Raw genomic sequence first — 24,570 nt, 5'->3', positions numbered from 1 at the left:
TGTACCTCATAAATATATACAATGATAATTTGCCAATTTACAATAAAAATACTGATTTATGTTGTTTATGTCGAACAATGACTTCTACCTTCCCAAATCCCTTTCTGGGCATAAATATAGATATATATGTGCATACATATGTATTTTTTAATTTTAGTTTTTTAACTTGAAAACACATATGTACAGTTTGATCACCTTATTTTGTTTTTCATTTCAGTGGATAGTTTTTGTGACTACATTTTAATTTATTGACTGCCTAAGTTTATGGAGCCTGGGTAACACAAATTTCTTGTTTCCCACTTAGTATTTAGGTTATTTTTAAAATTTCAGTGTTCATGTAGCTCAGACCTATAGAATTAGCTGAAAATACTTAAGAAAAACAGGAAAACCATCTGAAAAATTCCAAAACAGACAAAAATTATTAAAGATGCATAATGATTGAGAAATTGGTAAATGGAGCATCATGTGTAAAAGTTAATTACTGAGAATGGGTTTTGACCACTTTGTCATTTAGACTAATCACCGTTTGGATTAAATTGTTTTTAACGAAACCATGTGGAGCTAATGTTATTTGTAATTATTGCTGAGTAGAAAAAAGACACTATTTGTTTCTTTTTACATTTTAGTATTTTATAATTTAAAAAATGAGCATATACCAAAGAAGAAAAAGTTCTTGCACATCTTTATTCCTGAGTAACTTACTCTTTATGCTGCATATGCCTATGAAATCTTTTTTTTTTTTTGAAAAAATATTTTCCCCCAAACTGGTTATTGGTGGCACAACAGAATCCCATTTATATTTGCATATTCTATTATAGCTGAGGTAGCCTTGGCTAAGCTGAGAGACTGATTTTCTGGAGACTGCTCTTCCCACTTCCCCTCCCTGCAGGTTTTTGTTTTTGTTTTTGAGACACAGTGCAGTGGTGCTATCCCAGCAAACTGCAACCTCTAACTCCCAGGCTCAAACAATCCTTCCACCTCAGTCTCCCAAGTAGCTGGGACTACGGGAGCAAGCCACCATATCCGGCTAATTTTTGTATTTTTTGTGGAGACGGGGTTTTGCCACATTGCCCAGGCTGGTCTCCAACTCCTGAGCTCAGGTCATCCGCTCACCTCCTCGGCCTCCCAAAATGCTACGATCATAGGTGTGAGCCACTGCACCCAGCCCCGATATTTTTTTAAATGTTAAACACAGTGCTTATTTTCTCTTGCCCTATTCTGATAATAAAAAAAAAATTCTGATTTAGCAGTAGCCCATTTTTGTATATAGTTTTCTTATCAATAAATTTGAAAATAGTATTAATATATGTATAGTTTGGATAGTTGTCCCCAGCTAAATCTCATGTTGAAATATAATCTCCAGTGCTGGAGGTGAGGCCTGGTGGCAGGTGTTTGGACCATGGGAATGGATCCCTCATGAAAAGCTTAGGCCATCCCATTGGTGATAGGTCAGTTCTTGCTTTAAATTCACGCGAGATCTGGTCATTTAAAAGTGTGTGGCACCTCCTCACTCTACTCTCTTTCTCACTTTCACCTGTTTTCACCATGTGATGTGCCTGGTCCCCCTCCACCTTCCACCATGATTGTAAGCTTGGTGAGGCCTCCCTAGAAGCTGAGCAGATGCCAGCACCATGCTTCCTGTAAAGCCCACATAACTGTGAGCCAATGAAATCTCGTTTATTTATAAATTACCCAAGCTCAAATATTTCTTTATAGTAATGCAAGAATGGCTTAATACAATATATTTTAAATTTCCTTTTGACTCAGTTTTTACTTAGAAGAATTCATTTGCTTCATAATATTTGGTCCTTCTTTTCACCCTCAGGTTGATAATTTTGGTTTTTTATGATTTGTCATGTGTACTGCTTTTATCATTTATTATTTTGTGATAAACTCAAGAGATAACTAACATTAAAGGAGGCAATTTGTATCTATCTAAATACATAAGTTTTGTATTCCTTTTATATTTAATTAGGACATCTTATATCATTTAGGTTTTTCTACCACTCTGCCTCTTCCCCTTCCCCACCTTCCTTTTTATTTTTTCCATCTGAAGGTCTGTGTTTGGACACCTCTTACATATTTGTTTCAGACATACGGTTTTGGGTCAAGAAGGTGTACCTCAGTTTGGCAATTAACTGTTTCTAAGCACTGACTCAGAGGTGTATGAGTGGGTAGAAACTCCTGTTTGTTTTGTAAAATGTCTCATCCTTGTCTCCTATAAGTATATTAAAAATCCCTTGGACTGATCCTTAAATAGATCCATTTAGTAAATTTCAGCAGCAATAGCACTGTGAACCAGTTGGATAGATTTCCAGTCAATTTTCTAATTTATAATACTGGATTCTAGACCATATGGTTTTAACGTGTTGACAAAAAGAAAGAATCACATCTTACCACAGTTCAAATATATTAAATCCAATGTTTCCTCATTATCGCTAATGGTCTAACACTATCATAAAAGTTAATTAATTGGTACAGTAGGCTTTATCCTTTTAAAGCCATCAGGATTTTGCCTCACTGTACTTTAAACTCTTGTGGATGGTTATTACTGGATTTCTTGACAATCTGTCGTCTAGTGGTTACTGGCATCCTGGTTTATCTTGCCAGTTTACAATTAATAGGGCTACATTCTGCCTGTTTTTGTAAACAAACAAACAAAAAACACACACAAAAAAACCACGCTAGTATTTCACTTAACTCTTTAGCAATCATCAGAGTCTTCACAACCAGAAATCCTCCAAATCCATCAATCTCCCTGTGTCTGCAATGGTTTTAGGTGACTTGCAGACATTATCTCTTAGCCTCCAGTCACTGTATCACTCCTCATACCTTGCTAGCACTGTCTTTCCAGATAGTGTTACTCATAGCAGCTTTAAAATATACAATGGGAAAAAAAGGAGAGTAACATGAGCAGACTTAGTAGATAACAAAGGACCAGAGAAAGTAGGTCCTTGATATTCTCTTTACTTTTTCCCCAGCATATGCCCCTCTAGCCTCTGATAAACTTACCCCAAGGAAAGAAAAGAAAAACATCATTGGATTAGGCAGACCCCAAAGTTTTAACTCAGTTCTAGATTTTGAAGTTCTGGGTTCTGAACTAACTAAGGTTTAAACATTGGAACAATTTCCCTGGATTAAGTTAAGAATGTCTTTTACCTCCTTCTACTATTTATTAATAATAACATAACTCATGCAATAATAGCTATTATGTACCATTTTATTTAATCCAGATAAATATTTAATAATATTGGCCAAAACATATCTGAGCCCTTACTAGCACCAGGCTTTATTTCAAAGACTTGACAATCATTTATTTAAATCTTCTCTGCATCGCTGTTGTTATCACTATTTTGCAACGGTTTTGCAGTGATAACAACAGAGATGAGGAAACTGAGGTTAAAAGAGATGAAATAAGTTGCTCAAATTCGACAGTAGGACTGTCTAACTACAAAGCTCATCCTTTTAATCCCCTTCACCACGTCTCTAAAGAGGAAGAAAGTCTCAAAACCATTGCATCCTTTGGAGCAAAGCCAAGTAGAATCTGAAGGGGGAGAAAATGATTCTTGTGTGTCTTTCATATACTGCAGTCACACAAGTAGTAAGCATTAGCCTTTTGTAGTTTGTGGGCACACATAACTGTTCTGAAATCCTTTCTTCAAAATATCAAAATATTTGTTTAAATATTTCTTATGAAGAACGAAATAGGTATAACGATATTAAAAGTTTAACTTAGGAATTGGTAATTACATTCATTTGGGGGAAAGTTGGAATGGCAGTAAAACAATAAAGGCTGATTATTCAATTCAGTGTAGAGTCTGAAAAAAAAATTTTAAACCATAATGCAGAACATATTTAGTCTGTCACCTGTTTTATCATTCAACCATTAATTATTAAGTGGCTACTAAATGCCAATCATCACGTAAGCCCTGGGGAAAAATGGATTAAGAAACCTCCAGGATTTAAGCAAGCTAAGTATCTACTTTTTCATCTTTAGAGTGATGTTTTTGTTACTGAGATACATGTATATTTGTTATATACATAAATATATATTTATAATATAAATGCCTACATTTATATATGCACACATTTATATATTATATACATACATAATATAAAATATATATGCACATATTTATATATTATGTATGTATAATATGTAAATATGTATAAATATATATTTAGAATATTATATATGTTTGCATTTGTCTATGCAAATATATATGCATATATTTGATATTTATATAATTATGATGAAGTATTTATCAGCACTTGTGAATTTTTTATTACTACAACTTAAATAACATTGATTACTAAACCAACTTTACCAAAATCTGTGAAAAGTAATCTATCATTATCATTATTATTTTAAAAAAGGGTCTTGCTCTCTCACCCAGGCTGGCATGGTGCTGGCTCACTGCAGCTTCAACCTCCTGGGTTCAAGCAATCCTCCCAGCTCAGCCTCCTGTGTAGCTGGGACTCTAGGTTTGCACCATGGCCACATTCAGCTAATTTATTTATTTATTTTTTGTAGAGATGGGGTCTTACTCTGTTGCCCAGGCTGGTCTCAAACTCCTGGGCTCAAGTGATCCTCCCTTGCTCAGCCTTTCAAAGTGTTTGGATTACAGGTGTGAGCCACTGTGCCCAGCCTGAATATTATTTGTTAATAACTTTCCCCTACTGAGTTAAAATATTGCTTTTTTTGCATACTACATACCCATATATCCTTGAATCTTTCTTTTTGTATTGAGCTCTTTATTCCTGTGCTGACCTCAGACTTTATGGCTTAAAGATGTGATCTAACATTTGTAAGGTACATCCTCTTTCATTACTCATATAATGATGTTTACAATTTTTCTTCTTATATATTTTAGATGATAAAAATTAGGGACAGTTTGGTATGTTTCTTTGTTCAATTAAACCCACAGTTGTAATTTACAATATGTAAACACAGTCTTAAGACTGCTAAGGATATAAAGGGGAAAATGATAGAATTCCAGCTCTTGAGATAATCTTATGTATGAAATAGAGTTACAGTTTATAACTCTATAATTTATAATTTCTGATTCTAGAAATACAAAAAGAGACAAGATAGAACAAGAACCAAGAGGCAGGTTGTATAGAGTTAAATATTAGGTGCTACAACTGAGCACACATATAAGTAGTAAGCCTTTCTTAGATGATTAATGTGGTTGCTGCGGCAGTTTTATAGATGACCCGATCCCTTAGTCTATCTTAAATTTGAAAAGTGCGGAATAGTGGCAGCCTCATTTCGACGTAGCATCTCTAAAAATCTCAGCCCTTAGCAGCCTTCTTTTCCCCTTGTTTTCATGGGGGGTAGGGCAGAGCTTGCATGTCCTTGAAGTCTGGTATCACAGATGTTTTGAATTCCTTAATATTCAGTTCACTCTACAATGACATGAATTAACTGATTTTCCATGAGGTGTGCGAGAGTGATTTCATTTTAAACACGTCTGCAATTTGGTGGATGATCTAGCTGTTAGACTTGCCTACATGATCTTGTTTCACAGAATATTTTCTTCTGCAAATTCTTTATGTTGTTACTCTGTATTGGGGGAACCTGCCCCCAATATTTCAATGTATGTTCTTTCTATTTTCCATAAGTGTCGGCCGGCTGAGAAATAGAGACAGTATAAAGAGAGGAATTTTGCAGCTGGGCCACCAGGAGTGACATCACATATCAGTAGGACCGTGATGCCCACCTGAGCCTCAAACCAGCAAATTTTTATTAAGGGTTTCAAAAGGGGAGGGGGTGTAAGAACAGGGAGTAGGTACAAAGATCACATGCTTCAAAGGACAAAAAGCAGAACTACTAATAAGGGTCTAACAAAGATCACACGCTTTTGAGGGAACAGGACAAAGGGCATAAGCAGAACTACTGATAAGGGTCCAACAAAGATCTCAAGGCAAAGGGCAAAAGCAGAACTACTGATAAGGGTCTATGTTCAGCGGTGCATATATTGTCTTGATAAACATCTTAAACAACAGAAAACAGGGTTCGAGAGCAGAGAACCAGCCTGACCACAAATTTACCAGGGCCAAGTTTTTCCCCACCCTAGTAAGCCTGAGGGTTCTGCAGGAGACCAGGGCATATCTCAGTCCTTATCTCAACTGCACAAGACAGACATTCCCAGAGCGGCCATTTATAGACCTCCCCCCAGGAATGCATTCCTTTCCCAGGGTATTAATATTCCTTGCTAGGAAAATAATTTAGCGATATCTCTCCTACTTGCACGTCTGTTTATAGGCTCTCTGCAAGAGGAAAAATATGGCTCTTTTTGCCCAACCCCGCAGGCAGTCAGACCTTATGGTTGTCTTCCCTTGTTCCCTAAAAATTGCTGTTATTCTGTTCTTTTTCAAGGTGCACTGATTTCATATTATTCAAACACACATGTTTTACAATCAATTTGTACAGTTAATACAATTATCACAGTGGTCCTGAGGTAACATACATCCTCAGTTTATGAAGATAACAGGATTAAGAGATTAAAGACAGGCATAAGAAATTATAAAAGTATTATTTGGGAACTGATAAATTTCCATATTAAAATGAAATCTTCACAATTTATGTTCCTCTGCTGCAGCTCCAGCTGGTCCCTCCATTTGGGGTCCCTGACTTCCCGAAACACTCTGGTAACTAAATCTAATCCCATTATAATTAAAACATTTATGACCATGTGAGAGGCATGTGAACCAGAGCAACTCCATCTTGAATAGGAGCTAGGTAAAATGAGGCTGAAACCTGCTGGGCTGCATTCCCAGATGGTTAAGGCATTCTAAGTCACAGGATGAAATAGGAGGTCGGCACAAAATACAGATCATAAAGACCTTGCTGACAAACAGGTTGCAGTAAAGGAGCCAGCCTAAACCCACCAAAACCAAAATGGTGATAAGAGTGACCTCTGGTCTTCCTCACTGCCACCCTCCCATCAGCACCATAGCGGTTTACAAATGCCATGGCAACATCAGGATGTTACCCTATATGGTCTAAAAAAGGGAGGCATGAATAATCCACCCTTTGTTTAGCATATCATCAAGAAATAACCATAAAAATGGGCAACCAGCAGCCCTTGGGGCTGCTCTGTCTATGGGGTAGCTGTTCTTTAATTCCTTTACTTTCTTAATAAACTTGCTTTCACTTTACACTGCAGACTCACTCTGAATTCTTTTTTGCATAAGATCCAAGAACCCTCTTTTGGGCCCTGAATCCAGACTCCTGTCCTGTAACATATTTCTGGTGACCACAGGAGGGACTATAGTACAGAATCCCTGACCCAACAGCTACCTTTGGGTAAGTGTTGGGGTCCTGTAGAATGTTTCTGGTGAATCTTGAAGGGACATTACTAAACACCCCCCCCCCAACCCAAAGGAAATAGACTGCAGCACTGATTGGATGATTTTGGGTAAGTGGTGGGGTACCCAGATAAAGAATGGGCTTGTTCAAGGCCCAACTTGGGGGAGTTATAGTCTCTCCTAAGACAGAGTGGGTTAGAGGCCCCTCTTCATAAAAGGCAAGGATGCTTGACTGGCATTGGGTTAGAGGCCCGACTTAGAAGGGGATTAGAGGCCTTCTAAGATTTAGGGGATTAGAGGCCCCTCTTCATAAAATCCCTCTTGGCTAAGAACAGGTTCGGCACTATGGGTTGTTAACTGCTGTTCTCTTTGGATTAATCTGCCTTGCACTCTTCGTTGAGGCCTGTGGGTGATAGGATTAGGCATGTAGAGGATTGTGTGACATGTGGAGCATTTTCGTCCCTAAAAGGCGAAACTTGAAAACTGATAGGATTGCTGGAAAAGATCCCTGCTTGACCGGCAGCAGCCACCTGAACTTTTCAGTGTCTATGCAATGGGTGAGTCTTTCTCTGGCCTCCCTGATAATTTTGCCTTCCCCACCCTGCCACAGGCAATTTTTTTCTTTCTCTCCTTTCTCTTTCTTATCTTCTCTATTATTCAGGGTGACCATCTTGCCCAGAGACCACATGTTGAAACTCCTGGTCAGAGGTTGGATTAACCTCATGGCAGGGCCCAACCAGGGGCAAGTTTAAGCCTTTCGAATTTAATAGTGGGTGTTAAGCAGAGTGGCTAATGTCTACGTTTTGTCACATGTATTTTGCTCTGGCCAGAACAGAAAAAGATAATTTTCCTTTGTGTTGTGGCTTGGCCCCTAGGGCTGTGTACAGCCAGCTGAGTCACTAGGGCTGCTCAGGGACAGGGAATCCAGAAGCCTGGCAGGCGAGCAAAAGGATAAGAATTTCTTATCAATCAGATTTCTAGCTTCTCCCTCTGTGTGTGTGTGTGTGTGTGTGTGTGTGTGTGTGTGTGTGTGTGTAAACTGAATAAAGTTTCTCTCTGGTCAGTTATGCCCTTGGGAACTTGACCTTGTAACCATGTGGCCATGCTTTCTCTTTTCACAATGGTGGCCTGGGTTCAGGGTTCAATTCCTGGCCTGGGGGATGATCCTTTATCTTCTGTCTGTCTATGTGTTTATATGTGTTATGTGTTTGATATTTACATATGAAACAGCTTTAATTAGTTTAAAAATAATAAGAGCTTAATATTTTATTAGAAAAGTAAAAAGGTATAATGAGTTTTAGTCATGTGACTTAAGTAATCTTTGGGAACTAAAGATCGTTTTTTGTTTTTGTTTTTTTTTTAAGATGGAGTCTCACTCTGTCACCAGGCTGGAGTACAGTGGTGCAATCTGGGCTCACTGCAACCTCCGCCTCCTGGGTTCAAGTGATTCTCCTGCCTCAGCCTCCCAAGTAGCTGGGACTACAGGTGCGTGCCACCATGCCCAGCTCATTTTTTGTATTTTTAGTAGAGATAGAGTTTCACCATGTTGGCCAGGATGGTCTCGAACTCCAGAACTCGTGATCCACCCGCCTCGGCCTCCCAAAGTGCTGGGATTACAGGCGTGAGCCACTGTGCCTGGCCAAGATAGTTTAAAAAATTATTGGTAAATAAAGACATTTGGTCTAAGTTATGCAGGTCAGATATTAAGTTTACTAAATGCTTTAAGGTCATAAACTGCTTGAAAATTGTTCAATTTATCTATCTTAAAGCCATTAGATTCTAGATAAGGCCTGGGGACATGTGGAATTCGCCATACCCCCTAGCTATACAAAGAAGATTATTAAAAAAGAGATTTTATATGAGAAAGGATCTTGTATGGTAAATTCTTGTCTTAAAGTAAAATGACTATTGATGTTTAGGGCAAGTCAGAAAGTCCAAGAATGTCTCAGATGGTCTGTGGAAGTCATGAAAGGATTTGTGAAAGGAATTTATGCAAGAAATGTACAATTCAAATGTTGTTAGGCATTCTAAATGCTTCATACAATGCCACCATGACTCTTACTGTACAACTTGCCTGCTTAAGTAAGGCAAGGCCTGGAGACATGTAGAATCAGCCACACCCCCTAGCTATGCTGGAGAGTCAGCTCTTACATGCACTTCTGCCTGGTGTCTCTTAGGCTAGGATCCACACTTAATACATAATTAAAATCTCAGATTTACCAAAGTTTTCACCAAAAATAGAAATTGCTGAACGTTAACATTATAACATGTAATTAAAACTACAAAGAAACAATTTTACGTGGAAGGTGTGTAAAGAAAGTAAAATGTGTTTTTGGTGAAAGAGTATAAGAAGTCATGGGAAGGTGGATTTTTTTCTGCCTACATTAAAGTGTTAAAGGATTGTTTAAGAAAGAAACAAAATTCTGATGGTTTATGAAAACTTAACCTGCAAAAAAGATTCTGTGTGGACACTGGCTAAAGTAAAAGGGGTATTATTCAGTTTTTCTGCAAATTAACCTTTGGAATAAAAGCACAACAGAGTTTCCTTTTTTTTTTTTTTTTTTTGAGGCAGAATCTCGATCTGTTGCCCAGGCTGGAGTGCAGTGGTGTGATGTAGGCTCACTGCAACCTCAGCTTCCTGGGTTCAAGTGATTCTCCTGTGTCAGCCTCCCAAGTAGCTGGGTTTACAGGTGCATACCACCATGTCCAGCTAATTTTTGTATTTTTAATAGAGATGGGGTTTCATCATGTAAGTCAGGCTGGTCTCAAACTCCTGACCTCAGGCGATCCACTCACCTCAGCCTCCCAAAGTGCTGGGATTACAGGCGTGAGTCACTCTGCCTGGCCCAACAGGTTTTTCTTAAAGCAAGAACCTGCTTATGATCTGCTCTTTAACAAAAATTGTAAAGGGTTGTAAAAGGTTTATGAAAATTTTACCTATGGTCAAACTGATTAAAATTAAATACATTTATTGATAAGGTTTCATTAAGAATTTGGTTTGAAGTCAATAATGCACTAATGAAACAGTGACATTTGGCTTATTTGGTATAAAAGTTATATAGGAAGCATTATCAAATATGAAATGGTGTTTGGTTTCCTTTGGGCTGTAAATGTGTTATTAGCATATGTTCCAAAATTATGGGAAACTTCTATAATTCTAATATGGCTTAGTGTATGTTATGAGTAGTTATATTGTTACATAAAATCATTGTGTGCCACAGAGGTAACCAAAATTTCTTTGTCAATCGTGGTTTTGACTGTAGCTGTCCTAAGATGTTTTCGTCATCCACAGACAATTTTTGTCTTGTTTTAACCCTCTTTAGATGGTGGTTTATAATCAGCTATAGAACTCTAACAGGTATTCTTAAATGCAGGTTTCTGATAACTTTGAAAATTGTGACATTAGAATAGAGGAAACACCTTTCAGAACTGTCAGAGAGCTAAAGTGTTCGTGAATATCAAGCAAAACAGGAGTTAACTAAATAACCAGAATCAATAAAAAACAGAAGTAATCTTTGTGACTTTTTGCTTAAAACATTGCTGATCCTTTGTTTTGTTTTTCAGGGTCAAGAAAACTTTTCTTTTGAGCTATTTACAGCTTGTAGCAATCGAGTAACCTATACTGCTGTGAATAACATTTGGAGCATATTTGTTTCTCTACCTGATTTCTCTAGAATGTGGAGACTATTTGTGAGCTTTCTGAACTTATAGCAATGTGGTTATTTGCATAAGTGCAATAAGAACCAGTTTTCTTTTGCAACAGGACACAATTGGAGAAATTGGTTATTTTACCAAGGCTTTAACTGGAATGGTGTGCTTTCCTTTAAGGAGTCAAACTTTACTTGTAATGCCAATAAAAGCTCTTTGGGGAACTGGCCTCATACCTTGCCTACACAGTCCCTTGTACAGGGTTTCTGACCTGTGGTAAGTAAAGAATGTCACTTTCTCTTAGGCCCAGAAGCCCCAAGTTTTCTTGTGACCCCAAGAGGAAAGAAATTTACTCAACTCACATATTGAGGGTACAAACCCATGGCAGGACTTGGCTCTAAAAAAGTCTTATCTGAGATTCCTTATGGAACAAAGTTCCATCAAAGCCAGTTAAAAAGCCTATATGGTAAATAATGATTCTTGCTGCACTTTATACAAATAATCAGGCCAAGTTTAATAAAGCAAATTGGTCTTACCATAATTTGTCTTTAGTAAAAATGGGAAACTGGAGACAGAGATTATGTTTCAATAACTATGGTATACTTGCTATTAAATTCTAGTCTCATCAGTTGTTTTTGCTTCTGCAATTTAGGCCAACCCTGCTTATTCCTATAAACCAACCAGTGATCTCTGGCTGCTGCTTAGAAGAAACAAGAGGGATGGCTAATTAAACAGGTTGAAGTAAAGGAGCCAGCCTAAACCCACCAAAACCAAAATGGTGATGAGAGTGACATCTGGTCGTCCTCACTGCTACACTCCCACCAGCACCACGACAGTTTACAAATTCTATGACAATGTCAGGAAGTTACCCTATGTGGTCTAAAAAGAGGAGGCATGAATAATCCACCCCTTGTTTAGCATATCATCAAGAAATAACCATAAAAATAGGCAATCTGCAGCCCCCAGGCTGCTCTGTCTATGGAGTAGCTGTTCTTTTTTTCTTTTACTTTCTTAATAAACTTCCTTTCACTTTGCACTGCAGACTCGCCCTGAATTCTTTCTTGCATGAGATCCAAGAACCCTCTCTTGGGGTCTGAATTCAGACCCTTGTCATGTAACAACCAGAGCACGCCCGGGTTTATATTCAGTGATCCTTTCATTCCCTCATACAAATGCTCATTATGTAACAAGTCAGAAACAGCTTTTCTAGTCTTTTATATGTGGTATAATCATTATGACTTAAATACACAATGTGGGTGTCATAAGGCAGAATTTTGTAGGTGTTTTAACAGATACATAAAAGGGAGAAGTAAATTTGGACTAGGAAAATCCAGATAAGCTCCATGAAGAAGATTGCTGGAGAGTTAAGCTTTGAAGGATGAGTGAGGGTGTAAGAAGCAGACATAGGAGACAGGACATTCCAGGTATTGGAGGGTCCCAATGCCATGTGAAGTATGGGAAAGGGACTATTAAATGTGTTGGATACTTCAAAATAATGTTACATCTTCATAGCTATGTTATATTCTCTTGACGTGTGTTGCAAGTTGCTGGAATATTTTACTGACACCCTGTAGCTAAGATTTTTTTCCAGACTCAAAGATAACTAGTGGGGTGGCCAGTGGTCTAGGAAATGATCAGGCAGGTGATTTCAGCATAATGAGTGAAGTGGATACAGCCCCTGGCTGAGGGCTATTCTTATGTGACACTGGCAGAGTTTCAGAACTACTTAGGTGGGCTTAAGCATTTATTTATTATCTTTTATGTTCTAGGCACTATTGTAGGCAGTGGAAATGTGGCAATAGACAAGCTGTGGCTCTGCTTTCCTGGCGCTAACATTCTAATACATAAGAGGGACACTAAAAAGGTAAATAAAAAATACACTGATTTTTAGCTGATCTCATTTCACAGAGGTCAGCGTACTCTCCCCTCTCTGAGAGTGTTACTATGCTTAATAAACTTTTGCTGCTTTGCTGAAAAAAAAAAGTGAATACATTGATTTCAAGGTAACTCACATTGTTTCATGATATATAAAAAATAAAAACAGGTTGTTGTGATAAGGGAAGTGATGGATGGAAATGCCCCTCCAGGGAACAACTTTTTAGTAAGATCTAAATAATAGGAAGACACGTGAAAAGAAGCCAGTAGGCAGAAATCATGAGGAAGCAAAACCAGGCAATCAGAAACAGAAGAGAGGTAAAAACAGGTGGAGAGAAGACACAGAGAACTCACCTAACCAGAAGGGCTGTTGGGTTTCCAGAACTATTGCTTGAATTTTGACTTCTAGGGTCCCTGTTGGCTCCTGAATAGATGCATAAGTAGATGCATATGCTCCATTTTCCATCTTTATTCTGTCATAATATATTCCTATCTATCTAACATCTAATGATCTATTGATCTAACTGTCCATCCATCTAATCATTTTCGTATTGTGGGACAGTTAGGTTGCTGCCAGTTTTTAGCAACACAAGGAGCAAGACAGCAGTGAACATTCTTGTACACACTTTATCAAGTACATGGTATGGGATTTTTGCATGTACCTGGAATTGAAACCGCTGGGTGGTAAAGGATGTCTACCTTTAACTTGATAAAAACCTGCAAAATTGTTTTCCAAAGTTTTTACAAATAAATTTACTTCTCCACAAGAAATGTACACTTGGCATTATCAGACTTCAAAATTTTTTCCAATCTAATGGTGTGAAATGGTATCTCATTATTTTAATTTATATCATCTTAATTATTAGACATTACAATTAGGGAGGTATAGTTTCAAAAGTTTATTGGCTATTTGGGTTTCCTTTTCTTCAAACTGCTATTTGTTTGCCAGTTATTCTACTGGGTGGTTTAACTTTCTTATTTATTAGTAGTATCCTGAATATAAATACTTTTTGATCATACACATTGCAAATATCTGATCTTTTTATGGCTTGTCATTTATCTTCATGGTATTTTTGGTCATGAGGTTTCAAATTTTAATGTTTTCAAATTTATCAGTCCTTTTCCCTCATAGTGTGTGCTTTATGAGTCTGTTTAGGAATCCTTCTTTAACTTGCAATCATAGAGATCTGATCCTATATTTTCTGACTTTTTAATTAATTTACATTTATTAGCTACTACAGCAAGGCAGTATGTTGATTGACAAAAATACAGATATGAACTAAAGTCCATAGTTTATATTAAGGTTCACTCTTTGTATTGCATAGTTCCGTGAGTTTTGACCAATTTATAATGTCATGTATCCACCATTATAATATCATACGGAAGAGTTTCATTGCCCTAAAAATCTGCTATGCTCCATTCTTCCCTTCTTGTGACTTGGTCCTTCATTTCTTTTCATCATTCAATAATGTTCCATTTTATGGATGTAGCAGTTTTTATTGTACATTCACCTATTTTCTTGGTTGCTTCCAATTTTTGACAGTTATGAATAAAGGTGCTAGAAACATTAGTGTGCAAGTTTCTGTGTGGATGTAAGTTTTCAAGTCATCTGGGTAGATACCAAGGAACATGATTGCTAGATTGTATGGTAAGGCTATGTTTAACTCTGTAAGAATCTGCCAGACTGTCTTCCAAAGTGGCTGTACCATTTTGCATCACTACCAGTGATGATAGTTCCTCCTCACATCTTCATAGCATTTGGCTGGTTGTGTTTTGGATTTCAGCTATTCCAATAGATATGTGATGGTATCTCATTGTTTAGATGTTGAATATGTTTTCACATGCTTTTGTGCCATCTGTATATCTTCTTGATGAGATATCTGTTCTGATCCTTTGCCCATTTTAAAATTGGGTTTTTCTATTGTTAAGTTTAAAGAGTTCTCTGTATAGTTTGAATAGAAGTCTTCTATTGAATATGTTTTGCAAACATTTTTTCCAGTCTGTGGCTTGTCTTTACATTATCTTAACTATCTTTTGCAGAGCAAAAGTTTTTAATTTTAATGAAGTACAACTTACCAGTTTTCTTTCATGGGTTGTGCTTTTGGTGCTGCATCTGAAAAGTAACTGCCAAACCCAGAGTCACCTAGATGTTCTGTTATGTTGCTTTCTAAGAATTGTATAGTTTTGTGTTTTATATTTATGTCTATGATCCATTTAAATTACTTTTTGTGAAAGGTGTAAGATCTGTGTCTGGATTCTTCTTCTTCTTCTTTTTTTTTTTTGCAAGTGTATCTCCAGTTGTTCCAGCACCATTTATTGAAAATTTGAATTGCCTTTTTCCTTTGTTAAATATTAAATATTAGTTGACTATATTTGTGTGGATCTATTTCTGGACTCTATTTTGTTCCATAGATCTATTTCTCTATTCTTTTGAGAATACTACACTGTACTACACTGTCTTTTTTTTTGGTTTTGAGACAGAGTCTCACTCTATTACCCAGGCTGAAGTGCAGTAGTGTGATCTTGGTTCATTGCAACCTCCGCCTCCCAGGTTCAAGTGATTCTCCGGCCTCAGCCTCCCGAGCAGCTGGGATTACAGGTGCCTGCCACCACGCCCAGCTAATTTTTATATTTTTAGTAGAGACAGGGTTTCACCATGTTGGCCAGGCTGGTCTCAAACTACTGACCCCAAGTGATTCACTCGCCTTGGCCTCAATACTACACTGTCTTGATCACTGGAACATATACTATTTTTTTTCTTTTTTTAGGCAAGGTCTCATTCTGTTGCCCAAGCTTGAGTGCAGTAACTTGATCATGGCTCACTGCAGCCTCAATCTCTTGCGCTCAGGCAATCCTCCTGTCTCAGCCTCGGAGTAGCTGTGACTACAGGTGTGCACCACCACACCTGGCTAATTTTTTTTTTGGAGAGATGAGGTCTCACTGTGTTGCCCAGGCTGGCCTTGAACTCCTGGGCTCAAGCGAACCTCCTGCCTCAGCTTCCCAAAGTGCTGGGATTACAGGCATGAGCCACTGCACCCAGCTATACTGTCTTCAAGTCTGTCTGTTTTCTCACTTTGTTTTTCTTTAATATTGTATTGGCTATTCTGGCTCTTGTGGCTTTGCATGTAAACATTAGAACTGGTTTGCTGATATCCACAACATAACTTGGGGTGATTAGAATTGAATCAGTAGATCAGGTTGATAAGAACTGATATTTCTTGCATATTTTTAAAGTCTTGCTTTTAACATTTAGGTTTCTAATCTTCCCCAAATTAATTTTTATGCATAATAAGAGGGAGGGATCAAAATTTTTTTCTCATACAAAAAGCAATTGTACCACTACTGTTCATTGATCAGTCTGGACTTTCTCACTAATTTTTAATGCTACTTTTGTTATATACAATGTTATATACAAAGTTCTCATATGTGTGTAGGTTTTGTTCTGGGACTTTATTATGTTCTAGTAGTTTATTTGCCCATACCTAAACCAATATATAATACATCCTGGTAGGGTTGGTCCTCCCAATATATTCCCTGATCTTACCTGTCCCCATCCTCCTCTCCCCAATTACAGCGCTTTTCTTGGACCTTAAGTTTTGATATGAATTTCAATGTCATTTTAACAAGTTCAGTAAAAAAACCCTTTTGAGATTTTAACTGGAATTGCATTATATGTACTGATTAGTTCAGGGAAAATTGAGGCCTTTACATTAATCTTTTCTCATTTATGAATATGGTTCATTTCTCCATTAATTTTATCCATGGACCCTGTACATTTTTGGTTACTTTTGTTCTCAGGTACCTAACAGTTTTTTTTTTTTCTTCTACTTGTTAATGGACTCTTATTTACCATTACAAACTAGTGCAGTTTGCAACATAATTTTCAATTAAATTATTTTACAGTTACATAGTTTTAAAATTCTTAAAATGTCAACTGCTTAATAAAAAATACAATTTATACAAAAATACAAGAGATACTATCCGAAATGTGAAAGTAGTAGTATATTTATGATTTCTCCCCAAAGTGGAAGGAACACACACGGTAATGTTTCTTGTAGAAAATTATGCCTCAATCTGGCAGGGCGCGGTGGCTCACGCCTGTAATCCCAGCACTTTGCGAGGCCGAGGTGGGTGGATCACCTGAGGTCAGGAGTTCGAGACCAGCCTGGCCAACATGGTGAAACCCATCTCTACTAAAAATACAAAAATTTGCTGGGCGTGGTGGCACGCGCCGGTAATCCCAGCTACTCGGGAGGCTGAAGCAGGAGAATCCCTTAAACCCGGGAGGCGGAGGTTGCAGTGGGCCAAGATCGCGCCATTGCACTCCAGCCTGGGCGACAGAGTGAGGCTCCGTCTCAAAAAAAAAAAAAAAAAAAAACAAAACAGAAACAAAAAACAAACAAAAAAACCACTAAATTTGAAAAATGTTAAATCAACTTCTTTGCTGTATTATAAAGCTCCATTTCCACCCCTCTTTTTAGTTCAGGAAGTTTACCGTTATCGGTGAAGTAATTATTTTGTTAATTACAAAGGTAAGTAGGTTCTTTCTGAACAATCAGGATGTAAACTTAATGCTAGTGAAGTAATTAAACATTTTGAATGTTAATTAAACTCAGTCCAGTTAAGGGTTTTATTTACTACTAACAAACGTATTCACCGTGTGCTAAGTGCTGCAGGGAATCCCAGCCCGTTTTTCTCCATCAAAAAGGAAAATTAGGAGGTCCCAATACTTTACTTGTAGATTTTCCAGTTTCTACCATTCCCTGTAAGGCACTGAGACGCAAGATTTCAAGGCCCACTCGAGGTACCCTGGCATGGACATCGAGTCGTTCTAGTGCTGAGCTTCAAAACTATTCCTTTCCTTCCCTTTCTTCTTCATACCAGACTCTAACCTGTTCTCCCTAGCTTCGAATTATTCACTGTATGGTCGAACATCTTACTCCACAAATAACTTCTGAAGTGTTGCAGTTGTCTTACCCAAATACCTGAACTCAGCTTGTCCCGAGTACTGCGATCCGGTGTACTGCTAATGGGAATATAGTTAACCCAACTAGTATGAGGTCCCCAGTACACAGCAGCTCCAAGATCAAGGCGACCGAGTAACACTGCTTGCCTAGACTCAGGCCAAGTTCGGAGAGTGATCCTGGGGTTATTTTCGAACGTGTCCCTTGCTTCCCAGAAAAATTCAGTCGTTAACTCAAGTCCGGATGCCCAGTGACCATTCGGATAAGGTGAGCTAAAGCTTCAATGCCTTGAGGGGCTTGGCAGGGCTCGGGCTCATCCCGGAGAAGCAGCCCCGCTTTCCAGACTAGCAGTTCCCAGGGATGGGTGTGTGCTAACCGCAGGCCAACAAGCCCAGCGCCATACAGAGGTCCCATTGTGACCGGAGGCGAGAAACCCCGCCTCGGCCCCCTGACGCAGCGCAGGACCCGCCCCGCGCGTGACGCCAGCGTCAGGCCAGCCCCGGCATGCTCTGCGGCCGCCCGCGGTCCAGCGCCGACAACAGGAATTTTCCCCGAGAGCGGGCCGGGCTCAGTTCAGCTGCTGTCCAGACCCGGATCGGCAACAGTGCCGCCTCCAGACGTTCTCCTGCCGCTCGCCCGCCCGTCCCAGCGCCCCCAGCCCTCCCGCGAGGGCGCCCCGGGACGGAAGGATCCACCAGTCTGTCGGCGCCCGCCGTTCTCGTGGTCGCCGTCGCCGTCGTCGTGGTGGTAGTCTCCGCCGTCGCCTGGGCCATGGCCAATTACATCCACGTCCCTCCTGGCTCCCCGGAGGTGCCCAAGCTGAACGTCACCGTTCAGGATCAGGAGGAGCATCGCTGCCGGGAGGGGGCCCTGAGCCTCCTGCAACACCTGCGGCCTCACTGGGACCCCCAGGAGGTGACCCTGCAGGTAACGCCCACACCTCAGCTCTGGGTCTCTTATGCCCCTCACGCGGCTCTGGGAGTCCTCACCACAATCGCCTCTGTCCCACGATGACCGAGGAGGACCTAGGGCAACATCTCCTTAAGTCTATTGGGAAGTGACCCTGTATTTCCCCTCACACCTAGGAGGGTCACTCCCCCTTCCCGTCGCAGTTGCTCTTTGAGATTGACCTGAGGCACATTTTCTCTTTCTAGAAGCCGCTGCGTAAGTGACGGACCCATTCACGGGGGGAGATTCCTGCGGATAGTTGCCCCTCCTCCCACTCCCCAGTCCACGGTCACTGCAAAATGAACCTTTCCACTCCCCTTGCACGGGGTCCTCGTCTACCTCCTCCTCTCCCACCAGTAATGCAGTCATTAATCCTCTCTGATCTTTCCTTCCTCTCCCCTCCCCCTGCGATGTGCTTTCATTGATGCCTCACACTGCGTTTTGTCTTCCCAAACCCTAGCGTACTCTATTCCCAAAGTAATGACCACGACCATGCATCGCTAGGTCGGTTCTTAGGTAGCACCACACACATTGTTTTGTTTGAGTCGATATTTCTGAATTATTAAAGTCGTCTTACTGAAATTAATACCTGATACTAGAAGGAGCAGTGGCTTGTGACTATTTCCTTTTCATGAGACACCGTGTTGATAGAGAAAAAATTGGGAGGAAAAAAATTCCTGAGACTCTAGGAGTTTTCTAATAAGTTGGAAGTTATGATTTCCACTACGTGATTTTTTTTTGAATACTAATCTGTTTTTAGCTTTAGTTTCAGGAACTAGATACAAAAATAGATCTCTTTTTCTCCTTTTCCCTTGCAAACAAAAAAAACAGTAATTTTCAAGATTGGGATATTTGGGATTTGTTCTAAATCTGAGCAATAATGTAAGAACATTCATTTGAATTAGCCAAATCATCTGCCTCGTTTTGATGACTAATTTATTCACCAATATTTGTTGATTTATTTGCTAAATTCTTCGCTAAAGTAGCCAGCCACCCATACAAAGATGAATAAAACATGAGCAGTGCCTAGGGCCCAGAACAGTTTCTGACACTTGGGTTTTCATGTGTTAGTTTCAGTTCTTATTACCTAGAAGAGTTTTTAAGCAGATTAAAAGGACCCGTATGTTTTGGAAAAGAAACTTGTTAGACAACAAATTTTGAAATTTAAGGGAGTATTTGTTAGCCGAGTATATAGGAAATAGTGAATCCAAAGTGATTTTTATGTCATTTAAAAAATATATTTCCTTTAAAGGAAATGTGTCTTCCAAATTGAAATTCAGTACTTGTTTAGTTTATCAATTTGTTTGTATTTTATTATATAAGACTCTAAAATTTATTAAGATGATTTGTTTTCTGGCAGTCACTTATACATAAAACATTATTAATTAAAAAGTGCTACTTCCTGGTAAACTCTAGTGTTGGCAGATCAGTTACTTTTAAGCAGTGACTTGTTTAAAGCTTTGAAGACTGGAATTTCCTTTGATGTATTTGTCTGTAGAATAGTAATGCTACTGTGGGGTTAGGTAAATTTTTTTTTTTTTTATCTTAGTCGCCCAAACAACCATATTAGGTAGGCACTATCATTTTAGGTGAAACTCAGTGAAGTAAGCCGGGATGTAGGTAAAAAAGGGCAAAATGTAGTGACATTAAACTGTTTTTGCTTGTTGGAAAGTAACTACGTGTGATTAAATCTTGGTTTCTTGTAGCAACTTTTAACCTAAAGACCTTTAGGTTTATAATCTGAATTTTTAATATTTGTAAGTGCAGGTAAATACTACCATTTATTTTTCCCTAAGATGATTATTAGTTAGAAATACATTCCCTCCATGTGCAAGCAAAGCTTTGGTCTAGAAGCTTCCTAAAAGCATCTGCTAAGCTGAATTGATGATTATTCACCTTTCAACTCAGTAGATCTGGCTCCTTGCATTCTAGGTCATTACAAACACTACTTTCATAATGGTTCAGAATTTCTTTAGTAAATCTCAATGGAAATATTTTCTTTTGAGATTTTACTGCATTTCCCTTGAAATAGATAAAAATCATACCTCACATTTCAGAGGAAGTATGTATTATATAGTCGACAGAATATAATGTAATTTTAGAGCAGTCGAGTATCAGTAATGTAGCCTGTTTTTTTTCTCAGTTTTTTTCTAACATTTTTGTATGTTTAAGATATACTTTAAATGTACTTTAGAAACTTACTGTAGTAATACTTATCTGGTGATTGATTATTCCTGCAAGCTGAACTATCCAGAGCATATCAGAAAATAAAAAGAAAAAAACAAGCTAAAAAAGACTTACTAGAGTCAAAATGATAGAAGGCCCAGTCTTTGCTCAGAATTTGTGGGTACATGGAGTAATATATCTCATTTTAGACAGAATTCCTGTTCTTACTAGATTAAAAGAATAAATTATAAAGGAGATGGTGAGGTTTTCGGAGTATAGTAGCAGAATAGGCAGAGTAAATCTAAAACAACAATACAGCCACAGTGCTTTGTATTTAATAATCCTTTACGGTTTATAAAGCACTTTCACATGCATTCTCCCAACTATCCTGTGAGGTAGATGTAGACGGTACTGTTAATATGTATTATATAGTTAATGAAACTGAATTTGCCGTTTACAAATGGCAGATCTGAAATGATAAACCATCTTATGAATTATTGTTCTTTGACCAAGAGTTTTGTTTGTATATTATGATTTAAGCAGGGAAGGTGCTTCTGTATAAAATTAATTTCTTAAAAGCTTTGGCTCATAAAAAGATTCTGCTTTAAAGTTCCCTTGAACATAAATTTGCACTACTTTTTTCATATGTGACACCATTTTAGGAAAAAGGGATCACTTAAGCTTTCCTTCACGAGTGACTTTTGTTGTGTAACAACTGTCTAACTTATTTGAAGATTTGGATTTTTAATTTTTATACTTTTCTTTGGAGAGTCATTGTATAAAGGAATAAAGAATCAAGTCAGATCTCAGGTCCATAATAATTCTCAACGGACTCTTAAAATTGTTTTTCATTTTCTGAAGAGCTGATGAATTAGTGTTTGGAATATTCCAGTTATGTTGTCTCAGGGTCTTTCTGTTTGCAGTATTAAGCAACGTTGTTTTTCTCACTAACTTGTCACTATGAATTTTTCCATTACTTGGGACTTATAGTAGATAATGGCAAAGGCTTCATAGGTAGGAATTAATACCGTAATTATTATTTAACATTACAAAACTAATATATTTATTCCTTTGTTGGGTCTAAATGAGATTGCTTGCTCTATGGTACCTTATAGCAACTTAGCTTTTCAATAACAGTATGTTACAGTGCTCAAGAGCATGGGGTTTGAACACAGTGCTAGTTTTGAGTCCAGATTCTGTACTTTACTAGCTTTGTTACTCTGGTCAAATCATTAAACTTCCTGTCTCAGTATCCTGAGCTGTAAAATTGATCCAGTAGTTGTCCCTACCTCAATGGGTTATTGTGAGGGTAAAATAAATGCTGTCTTTCATGATAATTATTATTGCTGCTGAGCACCTACTATATATTGGATACTTGAATCAAAAAACAAATATTTGCTCTTTGAAATTCCTAGTCCGATGGGGAAGACAAATAAGAAAATTACAACAACGTAATGTTTATGGAATGAACATTCAAATTTAGTTCACATGCAAAGATTACCCAAGAAGTTTAAAAAATGTACTGTTCTTTCTGCTTTACTACAGGTTTTTGCCTGTTATTGAATGCATATTTTAAAAAATCTTTTCATTTTTTTAAGCATATGTATTCTATCATGGAAATTAATCTTTGTGTTAGGTTGTGTAGCTACACAGCAGTTTTCATATCCTTCCTCTTTCTAGCAGTGTTGGAGGTAGTTAACCTAAATAATCTATTAAAAACCTGTAACTCCTCTTAATATTGATAGTTGATATTTTATATTGGTCTTTGCCTTAAAGGAAGAAGAAAAAGCCAGATCTATACAATTGCTGTATTAAGTTATGTCTCCACTAGTGTTCTGATATAATAATTGATTTTCTTTTCTGTTTTTAAAAAGATGAGTTTGTTCCTTTAAGCAGTAGCTTCTGAAAAGTCTTAGGTAAGCTGATGTATTAAGTTATGGCTAATTTTTTAATATATTAAAAAAGTAAACAATATATTAGTTTACTTTCCTTAAGATTATAGGAAATCTTGAGTCCTGTAGATACAAATAAGGAGTCATGGTTTATATTCAGTGTAACTTTTAATGTTAGTGATTATATCCAGTTTCCTGTTTCCTATTCCCTCCCTGTCTTCAGCATTTTAGAATAATAAAGTATATAATGTTTAATAGACGCCCATCAAAAACATGAAATATTTGTTAGGCTCCCATGTATTTTATTAAGATGTGACTATGAAGACAGGAGCCTAAAGTGCTAGTTTGTTTTCATGTATAATAGCCATGTAACTTGGACTACGCAAACTGCGTCACGTCTTTTTGGGGACTGAGCATAATGTGGAAAGAGGATGGTTTTTGAATATTATTTCCAGCCATTTGTAACCTTTGGCAAGTTTTAAAGTCTCTATAAAATGGTACTACCTTGGAAAATAGTCATGAGAATTCAATGAAATACCTACAATTACGCATCGCATGTTTTGGTACTACGTTCTTCCACCTCTCATTTCCAATTCTCCCATCCCAACTGAGAGAATTGTGAGCTCCTAAAATTCAGTAATTCTGACATGTTTTTTGTACTAGGTGTAATGCTAGTTTTCAGTAAGAGTCCTTGTACAACTAACTGTAGCACAAGGTAGGCATAGAAGAACGTAGGACAGAAGGCTTCATAGAGGTGGGGGTACCTGAGCTAAGCTTTGAAGGGTAGATGAGATCAGATTGAAAAGGGAAACATTTCTGAGCAAGGAAAACTATCTCACAAAGGCAATGAAGCTAGACTTTGAGTAGCTTACTCATCATTTAGGACATCATGGGAAGCCACTGGATATTTTTCTTTTTGTATTTTATTTTATTTTATTTTATTTTTTTGAGACAGAGTCTCGATGTAGCCCAGGCTGGAGTGCAGTGGTGGGATCTCAGCTCACTGCAACCTCCGTTTCCCAGGTTCAAGTGATTCTCGTGCCTCAGCCACCCAAGTAGCTTGGATTACAGATGTGCGCCACCATGCTCAGCTAATTTTTGTATTTTTAGTAGAGTCGGGGTTTCACCATGTTGGCCAGGCTGGTCTCGAATGCCTGACCTCAAGTGATCCACCCACCTCGGCCTCCCAAAATACTGGGATTACAGGCATGAGCCACCGCACCTGGCCTGGATATTTTTAAGCAGGTAAATTATATCATGTATTAGAGAAGTGACAGGCAACAATGTAGAGAAGGGTTGTTTGAGGGAAATGTTTTAAATTGGGAAATAAGTGATCACTCAGGACATTGGTTTTGAAACTGGTGGTTACCATACATTAATAGGATGCCAAATCAATATAGTGTCTTGAGACCATTACAGTTTAAAAAGATGAGTTAGAATAAGTTATGGTAGAGGTTACATCAGACAGAGCCTTGCAAGTAGTAAGGTAAGTACTCTTTTTTTTTTTTGAGATGGAGTTTCGCTCTTGTTGCCCAGGCTGGAGTGCAATGGCGTGATCTCGGCTCACCGCAACCTCTGCCTCCCAGGTTCAAGCGATTCTCCTGCCTCAGCCTCCCGAGTAGCTGGGATTACAGGTGCCTGCCACCACGCCCGGCTAATTTTTGTGTTTTTAGTAGAGACGGGGTTTCTTCATGTTGGTCAGGCTGGTCTCAAACTCCCGACCTCAGGTGATCCACCTTCCTCAACCTCCCAAAGTGCTGGGA

The 24,570-nt window shown here is 38.3% G+C and overlaps 1 protein-coding gene and 1 long non-coding RNA gene across 3 annotated transcripts in view; one reads left to right on the top strand and one right to left on the bottom strand.

The window, feature by feature from the left end:
- LOC109029209 (uncharacterized) overlaps positions 1 to 18,255 on the bottom strand; it is a 36,000-nt gene extending 17,745 nt beyond the window's left edge. Inside the window, exons 1-2 of the long non-coding RNA XR_002008275.3 lie at positions 17,815 to 18,255; positions 2,702 to 2,873 (exon numbers count right to left, since the gene is read on the bottom strand). This is a non-coding gene — a long non-coding RNA (uncharacterized lncRNA). The remainder of the gene's footprint in view (positions 1 to 2,701; positions 2,874 to 17,814) is intronic.
- A 26-nt stretch (positions 18,256 to 18,281) lies between these two features.
- ETNK1 (ethanolamine kinase 1) overlaps positions 18,282 to 24,570 on the top strand; it is a 65,725-nt gene continuing 59,436 nt past the window's right edge. The window contains exon 1 of one of the 2 annotated variants that reach the window (XM_004052864.5): positions 18,282 to 18,728. In XM_004052864.5, coding sequence (XP_004052912.2) covers positions 18,306 to 18,728 — 423 coding nt within the window. In that variant the 5' untranslated portion in view covers positions 18,282 to 18,305. The remainder of the gene's footprint in view (positions 18,729 to 24,570) is intronic. The other variant, XM_004052863.5, reaches the window with a different exon arrangement.

Source organism: Gorilla gorilla, chromosome 10 (assembly GCF_029281585.2).
Source record: "Gorilla gorilla gorilla isolate KB3781 chromosome 10, NHGRI_mGorGor1-v2.1_pri, whole genome shotgun sequence".
Lineage (NCBI taxonomy): Eukaryota > Metazoa > Chordata > Mammalia > Primates > Hominidae > Gorilla > Gorilla gorilla.
The sequence above is the reverse complement of the archived record's forward strand: the minus strand, read 5'-3'. Positions and strand labels throughout refer to the sequence as shown.